At 44.5% G+C, this 16,696-nt stretch overlaps 1 protein-coding gene and 1 long non-coding RNA gene across 3 annotated transcripts in view; one reads left to right on the top strand and one right to left on the bottom strand.

The window, feature by feature from the left end:
* The window catches only part of LOC132499751 (uncharacterized), a 127,038-nt gene extending 112,532 nt beyond the window's left edge, over nucleotides 1–14,506 (bottom strand). The window contains exon 1 of the long non-coding RNA XR_009533937.1: nucleotides 13,654–14,506. This is a non-coding gene — a long non-coding RNA (uncharacterized LOC132499751). The remainder of the gene's footprint in view (nucleotides 1–13,653) is intronic.
* LOC132499750 (filaggrin-2-like) overlaps nucleotides 13,603–16,696 on the top strand; it is a 53,357-nt gene continuing 50,263 nt past the window's right edge. For both annotated transcript variants that reach the window (XM_060114328.1, XM_060114327.1), the window contains exon 1: nucleotides 13,603–14,141. In XM_060114328.1, coding sequence (XP_059970311.1) covers nucleotides 13,857–14,141 — 285 coding nt within the window. In that variant the 5' untranslated portion in view covers nucleotides 13,603–13,856. The remainder of the gene's footprint in view (nucleotides 14,142–16,696) is intronic.

Genomic DNA, 16,696 nt, shown 5'->3' with positions numbered 1-16,696 from the left:
TGGCCTGGAGAAAAGAATACTTATGGTCAACATGATCTCTATCTTTTTTTTTTTTTTACAACTTTATTGGAGTATAATTGCTTCACAATGGTGTGTTAGTTTCTGCTTTATAACAAAGTGAATCAGTCATACATATACATCTGTTCCCATATCCCTTCCCTCTTGCATCTCCCTCCCTCCCACCCTCCCTATCCCACCCCTCCAGGCGGTCACAAAGCACCGAGCTGATCTCCCTGTGCTATGCGGCTGCTTCCCACTATCTATCTACCTTACGTTTGGTAGTGTATGTATGTCCATGCCTCTCTCTCGCTTTGTCACAGCTTACCCTTCCCCCTCCCCATATCCTCAAGTCCATTCTCAAGTAGGTCTGTGTCTTTATTCCTGTTTTACCCCTAGGTTCTTCATGCCATTTTTTTTCTTAAATTCCATATATATGTGTTAGCATACGGTATTTGTCTTTCTCTTTCTTACTTCACTCTGTATGACAGACTCTAGGTCTACCCACCTCATTACAAATAGCTCAAAATGCAAATCAAAACTACAATGAGATATCATCTCACACCAGTCAGAATGGCCATCATCAAAAAATCTAGAAACAATAAATGCTGGAGAGGGTGTGGAGAAAAGGGAACACTCTTGTACTGCTGATGGGGATGTGAATTGGTACAGCCACTATGGAGAACAGTATGGAGGTTCCTTACAAAACTACAAATAGAACTACCATATGACCCAGCAATCCCACTACTGGGCATATACCCTGAGAAAACCATAATTCAAAAAGAGTTATGCACCAAAATGTTCATTGCAGCTCTATTTACAATAGCCCAGAGATGGAAACAACCTAAGTGTCCATCATCCGATGAATGGATAAAGAAGATGTGGCACATATATACAATGGAATATTACTCAGCCATAAAAAGAAAATGATCTATCTTTAAATAATGGTAAGATTGTCATGCAAGTTGATGAGCAAACTTGCTCTGGATAGCGGCGGAGGGCTCAACTGCTGATAAATTGAAGTGTCCAAGAGTGGAAAAGGCCTCCCTAAGAAAGGAAGAGGTGTGTAAGCAGAGACCAAATGCAGGCAGTCCTTGGTGATTTGTCCTGAGTGATTTCTACTCGCTCAGTTGGGGATTAAATGATGGTTTTCTCTAATCCTGAAATTCTATGAAAGACTTCACATTGCAAGGTGTCCTGTCACCACTTGGCAAATCAATACATCAGATCCTACCCTGAAGGAAATTAACCAGCATAATTCAAATTAGGCACTTTCAGGGATGCCCTAAATAAGTCATCACTGCAGTACCACACACTGTATCAGAGTGACAAGAAGAGGTAAAATTTCCCACAAAACACTAAACTGATACTGAAGATGCAGCCTGTTCAAAACCAAGATCTGACCTGTCTGGAAAAAAAGCACAAAGAGAGGTTCCATTGAATAAGGAAGGAGGCCATTTGCATATTCCAAAAGAGTCTCAAAATCCCATTTCCCCATGACTACCCCTCTCATTGCCTCATTTTTCAGAAATACTTACATGTCAGACATAAGAACAGTAGTCTGATTTACACAATTGTGTGGCATATTATAAAACTTTTTTATGAAACTTAAACCAAAACCAGTTGGTTTAAAGGAGATGACAAATGTTAAATATACTGTTAGACACTGATTGCTTTTACAGCTATAAGAAAGGTTACAATAATCACAGCAAGCTTCAAAGCCAGGAAAACTTTGTTATTAATTTCAAAATGTCTTCTATTTGCTTCTCACTGTTCCCATTCTACATAACCCAAAAGAATATAGGAAAAGAAAGACAAATTATCAGGACAATGTCTTCACAATATAAGTTCCTGAGATTATTAGCTAGAATGTAAAATTTTTTCCAGATCAGCTATTAATATCCATCATACCTATTTTCAGACACTATTAGGTTTAACATTAGTAAATTCTCACCAAACATGGACAAAAATCAACTGATGACAGAACGAATTTGGAGTTTATCCATTTAAAAATCTAATCTCCACACAGCATCCCATTATATGCTATATTCTATACTGTCAGGTGATTTATTTTTAAAGGTCGTTTTGAATATTCTCAGCCACTTGGCCCATTTTAAAAGCTACACTTGATTAAATTTGGGCAACAAGTTCATCGTAAATATTACTGAGGTCATCTGAAGAAGTAAACAGATTACAAATTCAAAAACAAATGTCTTTGGATTCCTTTTCTTTTGCTTCACATGGGTATAACTATCTCGAAATGTTTACACGTGTGCATTAGTGACCTATGCAAAATTTAGATGCACTGGGGATATTACACCAAGCTGTGGAGCTACTGACCATGATCTTTCTGAAAACAATTACATATGCCTGTAATAAACTGCATCAATAGCAGTCAATTATCTCAAGAACACTCTACTAACCCTTGTCACAAATGTATTGCTGTGCATCAGATTTTTTTTCAACAATTGAATTATTCTCAAAACTTAGTGTTGCTTCACATCCTAAAAATAGTTCCAGCTCTCTCCTGTTACCCTGCTCTGTTCCCAGGAGGCAGGGCAGTGCTATAAACAATGCTTCATTTTTTACAGATGAAGAAACAGTGAAATATAACAGAGGTACAGCCACTTGGCCTGAATCATTTTGAAAATCAATAATGAGGCAAGCAATAAACTAGTGGGGACCAGGGTTTCCCGTCAGCCATTCTGGTGTCCTCTGCATCCCTGGCGTGGGCTCTAATGAGCACACCCTCATGATGCGGGCACAAAAGATATTTGAAATCCCCATTTTACCCCCCAAAATCTCTATTTCTCCCAAAGAAAATTAATTCAATGTTTCTAATCCTGGATTTTTCCCTTGCTTAGAGAAATGGGGATTATTCAAAATGTAAGCATCAGGAGAAAAAAGAAAAATAAAGTTTGATAATTGTTCCTTGGATAATGAGAAGCTGAACTTCCCATGACCTGTCCCTAAAGTCTCAGGGCCAGCCATCAGGATTGTCCCATGGGCCACTACTGAGTTGCAAAGCCAGATTTCATCACTAGCTTCAAATGAGAGGAAAAGATTCACCCCCAGCCTTTGCTTCTTCATTTTTCTTTGCCTCCATAGGGCAAGCGGTTTCAAAGGAGGAAAGGAATATATACAGTACTCCCTCTTTTCTGCTAATTCATCCAAGCAGGTCCACCAAGAAACAACTCTTCCTCAAACCCCACCCTCCTGAGCAATGACCCTCCTCACACTGCTTTCCTTTTCAGAGCACCCTGAACAAAATACATCCAAAGAAAACTGTCCTGTACAGAAGAATCCCAGTTCAACTCTAAACTTCTCTGTCCAACTGTAGGAAAAAATTACCTCAAGATGACTCCATCTGTGCCCTGGCTATAAAAACAAAACGGGAAGTGCAGAGCCCAAGGAGGCGCTGACTATGGCTTCAAGAAGTGTCTGTGATCACAGCGTGGATCGGTGAGGCAGCTGTTTCCTGGAGGACTTCTTTACAAAACCAAAGAAGCAGTTAAGGGTGAGCAGACTGAGGGACTGGGCGTGTGGGAGAGCAGGACTTCATCCCCTGTGTGGTTCTGATGACCCCTTCTCTTACACTGGGTCAAATGTCTTTTCTCACCATGTAGACAGTAAGCTTCTTGAAAATTATGCCTTTAAGCATTCACCAAATATCTATTGTGTGCCTACTGCATACCACACACTGTGTTTACCATACTTTTGTAAAAGTGTAAACCACCCTAACCCACTAGAAATTTTATAACAAAAGTTATCAGTTAAAAAAATGAAAAATTCATTTAAATAAGATTAAAAATATACATTCCAAATATAATTTGTGGTCACTTTAACAAGCTTAGCAATGCATTTTACAATAATATGTGTCATTTGTAAACCATCTTTTTTCCTCCCCATAAAAAAATAGCCAGGACCTGATTCTACAGGTATGAAGAGTGGAAATGCTGAACCATAAAGGGGAACTTTTTTAAAAAAACTAATGCTATGGGGCAGTCCAGTGGTTAGGACTCTGCGCTCTCACTGCTGAGGGCCCAGGTTCAATTCCTGATAGGGGAACTAAGATCCCACAAGCTGTGAGGCACAGCCAAAAAACAAAACAAAACAAAACAAAACAAAAAAAACTAATGCTATAATATTTATTCATGTAAAAACAGTACCTCTTCAAAAACCTTACTAAGAAAAATATATATATATATAATAAATGGGATATTTTCATTATTGATTTAGTAAGATTTTGCAAAGCTTCTATAACCGTTATTTGGGTTGAGAGACCCAATTAAAAAGTATTAATTCCTAAAAACACTAGAAAGTAGTACAGTGGTTGAATATGCCATAAAAAGTTTCTCAGTTAGTCCACTAGAATGTAAACGCCATGAGGACAGGGAATTTTTTTTTCACTATTTTGTTCACTGATGAATCCCCAGTGTCTAGAACAGCACTTTTTCCAGAGTAGGTGCTTAATAAGCTTTTGTTGAATTAATAAATGTTTGTTTAAAAGTCAGCAGTCCCATATATACACTACCAAATGTAAAATCGATAGCTAGTGGGAAGCAGCCGCATAGCACAGGGAGATCACCTCGGTGCTTTGTGACCACCTAGAGGGGTGGGATAGGGAGGGTGGGAGGGAGGGAGACGCAAGAGGGAAGAGATATGGGAACAGATGTATATGTATAACTGATTCACTTTGTTATAAAGCAGAAACTAACACACCATTATAAAGCAATTATACTCCAATAAAGATGTTTAAAAAAACAATAAAAGTCAGCAGTCCCATGAACAGTTTAGCTGGTCTCCTAAGAAAGCCCAAGGCCCCAGGGGTAAATACTGATTCTCTGGCTCTTGCAATTTACGTAGAAGTTCAAGTTGGGTAATTCCGGCCCCAAAGTCTATTTTTAGACCAAAAACTCCAGAAGGATCATCCACAGAGAACCAGAGAATTTAGTTCACTTCACTAGTGTAGCACTGGCTGAGATAAAGGAAAAAGACCCGGAACTTTAATTGCTATTTGCATTTGTTAACTATTGAAAAACAAGTGCCTTCTGACTTCATTTCTTAAACCATTTCAATCAAATGTAAGTCTTTTATTGTCATTTCTTTTGATCTCACCTTTTCTTAATAATAATCATAGCTACAAGGTATCAAAGGTTTACTGTGTGCTCATTGAGATTGGTATACACATTCTCATAAAAATTTCACAGTGGCCCTTAAACAGATTTTATCATCCTCATTTTGTAACCTCGGAAAGGTAACCAACCTTCCTAAATTCCCCCAGCTGGTCATGGAGCTGGAATTCACCCAGTTCTGTCTGACTTCAAACCAGGCTCTTATAGGGCTACCTGCGTTTCCCACTGGCAGATGTGCATAAACTGGTGTGGAGAACACTGTGCTAAGGGATAAAATGGTTGACGATTTTTTTTAATTTTTGAAATAATTTAGATGTGTAAACAATTGCTTATGCTGCATGGAATGGTGAAAAGACCAAACGTTTTTGGAACCAAATGGCCCCGAGTTCAAATCCTGCTTCACCACCAACTATCAGAGTGTCCTTGCAAAAACCACTTAACCTTTTTGAGTCGCCCTTTCCTTAAGTGTAACCATGAATATGGCAACATATCTTCTCAGGTTTGTTACCGGAGAGTGCCTGGTCTGAAGCCTGCACAGACTAAGTGCTCTTCAAGCCTAAATTCCTTTCCTTCTAACGGATTTGCTAAATTGGCACTGTAGTGATTTTTTTAAGTGTTTAGTTCATCCTTGTACTACCATAATTACAGAATATAATGACACTGCATTCTCTATAACTACAAAGTAGAATTTATAAACTGATAAAATATGAGTTGGAAGAGGCTTTAGAGGCCATCTGTTCCCATCCTTTCCATTTCCAAATTAAGTCCAGAGAGTTTAAAACGACCTGTTTCCAAGTTTTGACAGAAAGTTAATTGCAAAGACACAACTAGACCTTACGTCCTCCGCCCCCCACTCCCACTATACCCCCTCATTTTTGCCTCACATTACACAGGCATGGCAACGCATGTCACTGTCAGACAATTAAGCAGTATAAAATAACCTCAGTTTAATTGCATCCAATTAACAAGCCCAATTAGTGTTTCATATGTACACTATTAAACTAGTTGTCTGGCTTCCAAAAGAAATAAAACATGTTTCAAATGAATGTAGCATTTTAGTGAACAAAGCTGCTTACAATTTAAATTACCTTTCCTATAATCTTTTTATGGAATTAGACCTAATCTCCATTTTAAAAGAAATACTTCCTGCGACTATCAGGATGAGAATTACTATGCTGTATTTTATGTATCAAAATTTTCTTTCTCACTGAATACATATGCTTTTCTAAGATTAGCATATGTGTGTGTTCATGTGCACACATGTGCCCATACACATATGCATGCCTACAGATCCCCAAGCAAATACAAATGAGGGTGTGTCTACATTTACCTACTGCCTAGTTTCAAAAGTCCCATCTATTTGTTAAGCATCTGAAATTAAGTGAATCTGCCACAATGCAAATAAGAGCTTTAGTGAGCTCCTGCTTTCTTTTTCAGAGAAAACGAAACCACCAAATAAATCTTTGTCAAAAAAACACTGCTTTTCAAATACACTGTACTAGGCTATCTGTCCAGTATTGTCGTGCGTTAGGTACAATTGGGTATCAAATAAAAAGCAGCATTCTAATGAACCATGAAATGAATCATCTATTCATTTCTTAAATATTTATACCTAAAACCACAAATACCTTGTAATTCTAAGTATAACCATTTTTATAAGTTGGTGTTTGATGGTCAACTTTCACTATTATATTTACGAGTATTTTCTGGAGTAAAAAGTTTTGTAGTAGCACTGTACTTGTAATGCAGCACTGTACTTAAAATGTAGTTCAGAGTGACAATCTGCCATATCTATTTGGCCATGTTTATCAAAATATTTTAATCACTCTTGTTACTATTTTATAAGGTGCTTTAAATATGTCCATTAACAGGATGAAAGAATTCCTATTGTTAGGCAGTAGTATCAATCTACTACCGAGTAGAAGTAACAGAGTAGTTACTTCTCTTTGGGGCGTTACAGAAATTTTACTGCCTCTTAGCTACCAAGATATCCATCTCACATACCCTTTTTAAAAAATATTTATTTATTTGGCTGCGCCGGGTCTTAGTTGCAGTATCCCCTATACCCTTGTAATCTTTCTAAAACATACATATTATAGCATCACTCTTCTGCTCAAAAACCTTAAGTCCAGCTTTCTTAGGAGGGCTATACAGCCTCACAAGATCTGGAACCAATATGCCCTCCCAGGCTCACCTTGTTCTTTCCCTCCCGTAACTTTAACTATTCCCCACGACTCCAGATCAAATTATGCTGGGGCCCTCCTTCCCTTTTTTTTTTTTTTTTTTTTTTTTTTGCGGTACGCGGGCCTCTCCCCGTTGTGGCCTCTCCCGTTGCGGAGCACAGGCTCCGGACGCGCAGGCTCAGCGGCCATGGCTCACGAGACCAGCCGCTCCGCGGCATGTGGGATCTCCCCGGACCGGGGCACGAACCCGTATCCCCTGAATCGGCAGGCGGACTCCCAACCACTGCGCCACCAGGGAAGCCCACTAGTAGGTTTTAATAAAGTTTACTTAGAAGCCCTACGCCTTCTCTAGACTGTAAAATTTCTGCAGTCACGGTTCTTTGTCCTTTTATTCTCTCAGTTACTCATTCTGACCCCCAGTATGACTCCACAGCCCAGGCTTGGGATTACTACATACCCTTTCTGCCACCTAAATAGAATTTTCTACATTATATAAATTTTAAAACAGGGAGCAAATAGTTAAATGATACAGCTGACAAAATGGAATATTAGTCCAAGGCTGCAGAAAGGAATGTCGTATTTCAAGAACCTCTTTTTTTCTATTCTTTGCCTTCATACCCTTTTGTATGTGTTACACTGACTCCTCATCATATGGAAAGTAAAAAAAAATCACATCCAAATTTCTCTAAACTTTCTGATATTTACAAACATGTAGACAAATTATCTGGGGAATTGACTGTTTTAGTAGTTATTTAGAATCATACAGATCCCGCGCATGCAGGGCTCTAAAGATTAATCGGTTACTTCACACAGTGACCTTGTAGAGACTTTTGAATTTGCAGTTATTCATTAACTGAATCAATGATGCTGGCCAATTTGGTTAACTGGAGCCCCAAATAATTATTTTTAAAACAAATTATTTATTCCTAAAAAAAATTATCTGCAAATAATTATACAACTAAACCCCTCAAACTAATGTCAGTACATAAAATCATAACAAATTTCCAGGGGGGTCATTTATGTGGAAGCATTGTGAAAAGACACATGCTATACATAAGCCTCCTCCAGCTTCTGGGCCCTGACCCACAACTTCCCTCTCCAACGATCAGTCTCTAACATGGCTAATAGTAGGGTCATCACGTGCCCTGATTTGCGAAGGACAGTCTCCATTTATGCCAAGTTAGATAATGATTCATGTGGTCAACGTGCCCACATGCTCTGGCCTCACCTTGCATTACCTCTCTATGTGCTCTCTAGCCCCACTGGCTTGCTTTCAACTCCTCAAAACACTGTACATCCCCCAACCTCAGCGCATTTGCATCGTTTCTTCTTTGTACAATATGCTCCCGCTCCCCACCTACCTTTTTCTTCTCTTATTTATCCTGCAGTCTCAGCTCAAACATCACCTCCTCAGAGAGACCTCTTCCTCACTCCCAGGCAGGGGTGGTAGAACCCTTGTTATCCACTCCTTTACATTTCTTCCATAGTACTTATAACAAACCTCATGATTACTATCTGTCAGCCCCACTAGATTACAAGCTCTTTTTCTGGTCTGGGTCATCATTATACCTTTGGTGTCTAGCACAAGGCCTGACCCATAGTAAATACTGGTTGAATGAATGGACGAATATATTGCATTGATCAAGACAACGAGGGCACCTGTCATAATACTCTGAAGAAAGGACTAAGATTAGAAGTGAGTGACAAGTCAAAAATGCTGGATGTCCCTGAGTACTTCCTGACCTTACATCCAGCCGTCTTGTGACCGAAGGGGTAGGTCAAACCCCACCTGCTTTCTGCCCAGAATTGTCTTAAGGCACACAAATATCATTCCCATCTTTTCTCTCCAAAGCACTTTCTTCCAATATGTCAAATGGTCAGACTCCAAATTTGTAACTGTTAGGAAATCTTATATTATGGACGCTTGTAGGATAGATCACACATCACAGTTAATACCCCACATGATGGGTAATGGGAGTATATGTTAAGATTAGCAGCTCATTATTTGGCCCAGGACAATAGGGACACAAAATATCAAGCAGTTCTGATTCTATTTGAAATGCAGCATTTAAGACGGTATAGTCCTGTATCTAACTTCATGCTAGTAGCCATGATCCACCTCAGAGAAACCAAAGATTGCACAGACCAAGTAAGCTGTGTCCTCTCCTTGTATATAAAGACCTGGGTGTTGCTTCACAGGAATAGACAAAATGCTGAAATATTTTTTCCAAATTATTTAGAGCCATCTCATAGCTACAAATACTGATTGATAACCTCCTTTTTGTTAGAGTTGCCATAAACAGCATATAGAAAGCAATGCTTTTGATTGTGATCAAATATCAGGAACAAACAGAAAATTACATCACTTACAAAATTTGCTTCAAATAAGCACAATCTTGTTTTCATAAAGTTTTCCCATTTTCCCTCCACCTTCTGTGTTCACCCACAACTTCAAACTTTGAGAAGACTCACTGGAACATTCACTATAGTTTTACTCAAGATTAATGAAGGCTCTGCCCCTGTGGTTACAGCAAAGCCATACACATGGTCTGAAATTCCTTATGAAATCTGAAGTCCACTGAGCTGAGTTAGAAAACTGCCTCTGCTCCTTTTTATAATATCACTTAAAAAGGTGCAATACTTACCTACCAAGTTTTAGCCAAAATAGGGATTCACAATGAATTCATATATAAATACATTAACCAGAAGCATATCACTGGAATTGTCAGGTGGAGACTTAAATTGCAAACCATTTCTCCACCTACAGGTCTACTTCATAGACCTACAGAGAGTTCTGTTGATGTTGACTATGAACCAAACATGAAAACAGTGTTTATCTGTGATAGACATAGGTCTATCACATAGGTGATTAGTTTGATCCACCACCATCTACCCAGTTGATCTTAGCCACCTTCCCCTTATTATAATAGTTACCACATCAGGTATTAAATTATTCCCTGTCTTAATGGATTACACTTTCCACGCCAAATAACATTTTCTATAAGTCTTTAAAGCTACTTTTCGTATGTTGAAGCTTTCTGATTAATTTCAGCTAACTACGGATAACTCAAAAATCTAAAACCAACACAGATAAAGTACATGTTATTTGTTGTTGCTACTTGTTGAAAAAATTCCTGCTTCAAAAAACAAAATTGGTAAATTCTTAAAGATTCTTCATTTTAGACTGAATCAGCATAAAAGATTCAGCCTAATTTTTTGAACAGTGACAAAGTGCCAAAAGCTCAAGCAGACACATGTACCATTATTCCACAAGGAACACCTGCATACACGTTGTCTCTGTTTTGGTTTCATAGTAACAAGAACATTTGTAAACACATCTCATGTAAACGGAGCCCGATCAATCAAAAGATTCTTCTGGCTAATCTTTCAATGTAGTCAAATAGAATGATTTCATTATGTGATAATATACACATAGTAAATTCACTTTTACATTCCATGTTTAAGAGAAATATAGACATGTTTTATCTATTCTAATGGTATTTTTCCAAAGACCTCCACAAGGATCTAACCAGTTAAAAATCACTTATATCTTAATTTGTAATATCATTAATATATTACCATTCTCAAAATTGTCCCCAAATCAATTTCACATCAGTTTAATCATAAATACCCTTACATAAATAAAAGCAGTCTCTAATAAAGCCAACCACATAAAATACAATCACCATCACAGAAATATAGTCGCCAGCAAGCAGGTTTTGTTTTATACCTGACCTATGTTCAAAGCAAGAAACTCAGACAATTTTCAAAAGATTCACCATTGTAATAAAACATTTTTCTGTATATAAGAAATATACTGCATTTCAAACCTAGTGGTCAAAAGGGATTATGACACTTGAAGCACACTATCATTAAGGTGATGTTGGTAAATCCCATTCACCTCAAAATGAAAATGCACAGTTTTCATCTGGTACCATGACTTCTTGGTGTTCCACAGGAATTTTGTCTGAATAATGAAAATGATATGCATTTTACTCACGTGGAGGGCATTTCTGTCTTGATAAACTATTTGGCCTATATCCTAAAAATCAAAACCAATCTACTCATTACACAATCTTCTTGGTTAAAATTTTGCTTTGGCACTCTTATAAGGTGAAAAAGCACAGGACATTTGCAAATTCTAATATATATATGTGATATGAATATAATATATATAATATATACCTACACATAATATATATGCAAATATTTTTTAAAACTTGATTTCCTCAAGGACAAATATCACCAAATATTACTGTATCACTAGAGGAAATGTTTCTAATAAAGTTAAACTGCCTTTTCTAGGAGGACAGATCATTGCAAATTTAATTAAAATGTATCTTATTAATATTTCAAGTAATTTCTGGGCTTGATTATGCACTACAGAAGAAACAACTGTACTGAAGAGAAAAATCAATAGCCCTTGACTGGGGCTCTGAGCATGCTAGAAAAATACAGTTCTCTTGTGACTTACCCAGGTCTAGCCTTTGGGGATGGGGGAGGGTACCAACATGAATTTGGAAGTAGACTGAATTATTTTTAAAATGGCAAAAAAAAGGAAGGAGAAAAATCAGTTCAAATTTTCCACTATAATGAAAGTACCGGAAACGAGCCTTTTTATGTTCATTTTAGGCCTAAGTAACTGTGCAGAGAGTAAGGCTTTTGCAATGTCAGTTGCACACTCGGCTTCCTGTGCGAATTCTAAACCATTACAGGTGTCCTAAACCCTCCAGCGAAACCTGTCTGTTATCAGGGGATTCCTCCGGTCCCCTCAAAGCCATCCCCACTGCCCCCTACCCCGCACGTATTATTGCCCATCTCCTCCGAGTGTCTTTATTAAGGACCCTCTCTCTTCTCTGCACGCCCGAGGTTAAAGTACCCACTTTTCTTCGGCGTAGCATGTAAAAGCTTTCCCATTAGAGAGGACTAGTTCCTGCAGTCCTTTTTACTTAGATGCTTTCAAGTCAGACAAGAGAAGAGCCACTTGAAGAAAACCCTCCTTCCCCCCTCCTCTTCCCCCACTGGAGCCACGTCCCTGAAGGACAACACCGAGGGACACTTCCTGACCTTCCATCCCCTCACCCAGTTTGGGCTTGGAGGGCTGGGGTCGCATTTTCTCGTGTCCTCTGCTGCACTGGATGTGTTATGTAAGAGGGACAGGACACGGGAGGCACATGCGTAAAAAGCGCACCGATCTGTGATAACAGCTGGGCTGGCAGAGCAGATCTGGAGTCTCCCCCACCAAATACGACAGACACCACACACACATCACCACCCCCATCCCCACCCCCACCCCCCGCCCAGCAGTGTTTTCCTGTCTCACCCCTACCAGTACCAGACGCTCAGAATGGAAAGGCGGGGGGAGGGGTGAAGGGAGGTGAGAGAGGAGGAGGAGCAGCGGCAGCACATCTGCTTTGATAGCAGCCGGCAGAGCCGCCGCGGCAGAGAGCCCCTCGTTAACCCCCTTCCTGTGGCTGCACCACGTCATGGAACATTCCCGGAACGGGCCAACGTTCCACCCACTTCAGGGAACAGACATAAAGGCGCAGACCCAGCTCCCCACAGTGCACAGCCCAAACACACATGTCCCTTCCCGGTCCCCGGGCAGACGCACAGAGGAACACGCATGCAAACCGCCCCCACCCGTCTCCGCGCGCCCCCGGGCAGCCCGCCGCGCGGGGAGCCGCTCTGCGGCCGGTGCACCCGCAAGCCGAGGGCGCCTCCGCCTGAACCTTCCATCGAGTCAGTCCCCTCCTTCCTCGCTTCCTTCCTTCTCTCGTTCCTTCCTTCCTTCCTCGCTCGTAAGGAGAAAGGAGTCGCCGAAATGCCAACAGCCGGCTCCTGCGCTGCGCACGCTGGGCCGCAGGCCGGCGGCCCGGCCCTCGCGCCGCCCGGCCGCCCGCCCCCGGCCAGCGCCGCGCGGCCCCCTCCCCCGCTACCTGAAGACTGGCGGCCGGCGGCCGCGGCAGCCGCAGCGGTGGCCCGGCGGTGCACGCCGGTGCACGTCCCTCATTAGTAACCAGGCACATTCCTGCCTCCAGCGCTCCCGCGCCGCCCCCCTCCTCCCCCCACCCCCAGGACCTTACGCAAAGCAGCGTCCCCTCATCTGCATAGCTCCTCGGCCAGGGTATTCCCCGCATTTCCCAACGCGCCGGACCCCCCTCCCGAGGTCTCCCCCATCCCCGCCCCCTCCGACCCTCACCCTCTGGACGCCCGCCCGAAGCCGGGGGCGCGCGGCGGGAGGGGCCGTGGGGTCCGGCGGAGGCGATTTCGTGTAAAGTGAAACGAGCTCCTAATGCTAAAGGAGACAGGAAAAACACCGCGCCGAGGCCACTTACCGAGCCGAGGAACCTAGATTCCCGCCGCTCTGCTCGCCCGAACGGTCTGTCCACGCACCCCAAGGCTGCACCCAGCACCCCAAAGTCGAGACGTGCAGGAATATGGTTAACTGGCCGGGAGACCCTCCAAGTTGCTCCGGGCTCCCGGGAGCTTCAACGTCCAGGACACAACTTGGCCAAGACTTGTGCCACAGTCACCGAAGATGTTCCTGTGGAGACCCTCCTCCGGCGGGGAGAGACAGCGCTCGGCGGCGCCCCGCTCGCCTCCTCTCCACCCCCTCACCTCCAGCCCACCTCCCGCCGGCCGCCAGCCTCCGGGCCGCGAGCCCCTCGGGCGGCTGTCAGCTCCCGGCCGCCGCCGGGTGACAGGGGCGGGAGGAGGGCGCGACGCGGCGGCCCGAGCCCAAGCGGGCGAGGGGGATCCTCGCAGCAGCAGCGGCGGCCGCTCACCTGGAAAGTCACCGCTGAGAAGAAGGAGGAGGAGGACGGTGAGGAGGAGGAGGAAGAGGAGGGAGAGGAGGAGGGGGAGGAAACCCCCCTGGTGCCCTTGTTCTCGCTGCCGCGGCGGCCGCTCCTCGCCAAGGCTGAGCGTGTCTGGTGGGGGGTGTCTGGTAGCATTTCCTTAAGGACAGAGGGAGGGCGGGCGCGGAGGGAGGGAAGCGATCCCGACCGCCTGCCCAGGCTCCTCTTCCCTTTATTTATTTTTCTGACACGGTATGGAGATGGGCCCGGGGCAGGGGCCACCGGGCTCGGGAGGGGCCCGCGAGGCCCGGGCCGCAGTAGTCTGCGTGCGGGAGCCGCAGCGGCCGCCTCCCCTCCCGGTCTGTGGACGCACCGGGTTATTCCTGGCAGCGCCTCCCCGAACAGAAGTTACTAGGAGGAGTGCGCGGCGAGGGCGGGCGGGGGGAGAGGCGGAGGGAGGGAGGGAGGGAGGAAGAGGGAGAGACTCAGCCAGCGACGTCATCGGATCCCCCAGCGCGTCCCAGGGAGGGAGGCTGAACCAGAAAAACCAGTCTGGAGCCGGCGAACAGAGAGGGTTGAGCGGCGTGCGGGGAGACTGGGGAGGGAGGCGACCGGGAGGGCAGGGCCGGGCCCTGCCAAGGCCGCTCCGGGCGGGAAGATCGCGGCCGCGCTCCCGCTCGCTCCGGTCGGGGATCTCCCCGGAGAGCCGGTCTCTACTTGTTTTGAAAAAAAAAAAAACCCTTGGGCGTCTCTAGGAGCCTGAGAATTTCCTTTAGGGATGTGGAAACCTCCTCCCCCCCACCCCCATCTTCCCCATTCCCCAGATGATAGTTCCCTGTCTTGAAGACACACGGAATTATAGAATAATTAGTATTGTCTTTATGATTTTGTCCGGGTACCTCTGATCCCTTTCCTCTCCCTCGCCCCCGCCTCTACTCACATTTATGCTATCGGTCAAGAAAAACAAAATCAGACTGTAGCTCCTGGCTGCGTTTCTGGAGTTTTGCAAAGTGTTTTAGTAGCCCTTCCCTTGCCCCTGCGGAAGCACGAACTTTTCACGCGCTCGAAATGCCCCCATTGCCTTCCCCGGGGTCACTCCTCAGGGCTCCCTGGGCGCACCCAGTTCGGGGAACGCGGCCCGCCCTCGCCGGGGTATTCAAATCGGCTTGGGCAGCGGCGCGGGGAGCAGCTGCCCGTTTCCTGGTGGGCCGCGCTGGGACCTGGGGCGAGCAGCCGCCTCCAGCCTGCGTGCTTCCCTTCCTCCGAAGGGACGCGAGTGAAATCACACCCAGAGCGGGGAGAGCGGGGCCAGAGGGCGGGGGAATCCCAGGCGAGTGGGGCCGGGGCGCTGGGCTTCCTCCCCGGCCCGGCGACACCCGGGGGACACCGGGGCTCCCTCGAGCCGCTAGCCTGCCTGTGTGGACTCGTGTGCACCCTTGGGGGAGGTTCCCGGGAGGCCGCGGCGGCCGGACCGCGGCGAGGGGCCGCCGGGCCGAGAGGACGCCCTGAGCGCCGCGTCCGGGTGGTCTCCGGGCCGGGCGGGGACCGCGCGCCGCCCCTCCCGGGCGCCCAAGCAGCCGAGCCGAGCGGAGCCGAGTGCCCGGGCGCCGCGGGCCGAAGCGGCCCTCCCCACCCAGCGGCCGCGCCGCCGCCCTGCCCCGGGCGGAGTAAACAAGAGACGCGCAAGATTTGACCTGGCGCGACCCGGATTTCTGGCCGGGGTTCCCCCTGAGCAGGTGACTCCGCGGGAGGGGTGGAAATTAGTCTCTGGAATTCCGGGCCAAAGACATTCACTGTGGTTCTGCTTTTAAGGCAGGTATTTCACCGACAACTGCGGAATGTTTTGCGTCTCAAGTTTCAGATTTCGCGGAAAGGGACCAAATGTCAAGGCATATCAAATATTCCTTTCCCTTTTCATTAAAAGCGAGTGCATTAAAAGGACAGCCCCTTTAATGACTGCGAGAATAGCACTGCCGGTTTCGTTTTTGTTTTGTTTTCATTTCGACCTATAATCAGTGTATTTATGAGGTGCCCGAGCAATGGCGACATAGCCGGGAAGGGCGACTCTGCAAAATAAAGCGGTGATACATTTTTTTATCGATACCTTTTTTTCAAAGGAGAAAAATCTGAACTATTTGAAATAAGTTGCACTGTGTCCTTTGAGATTGATCTCATTTAACTTCAGGGCCTACTTCCACTTAAGCGGCTTCTCCTTTCCTTGTATAAATTCTTTAATATTCAGCCTTTCTTGACTTGAAGCAATTAATAAAAACTCCCCCCTCATCATTTTCTCTTAAATGTACGACACTGCATTTTTTAAAACATCCACTTAAAACGCAAAACGTGATTTTCGAAAATTTTTTTCACTTCCAAACCCACCTGCTACATACTCCCAGAGCCCATTTTATTTAATTGCTTAATAGAGAAGATTAAGCACTTTCTTTAAGAATCCAATTTCCCTTCAGCACACACAGCAGCAGCTGCCCAAGCTCTCAGAAACTGAGCAAGGAAAGTAGCAAGCATCGTTTTGCTTCACAAGAACAAGTATTAGTTGAAATCTTAAATGCCTATTTTAAAGGAC

Source organism: Mesoplodon densirostris, chromosome 12 (genome assembly GCF_025265405.1).
Source record: "Mesoplodon densirostris isolate mMesDen1 chromosome 12, mMesDen1 primary haplotype, whole genome shotgun sequence".
In the NCBI taxonomy this organism is placed as follows: Eukaryota; Metazoa; Chordata; class Mammalia; order Artiodactyla; family Ziphiidae; genus Mesoplodon; species Mesoplodon densirostris.
The sequence above is the reverse complement of the archived record's forward strand: the minus strand, read 5'-3'. Positions and strand labels throughout refer to the sequence as shown.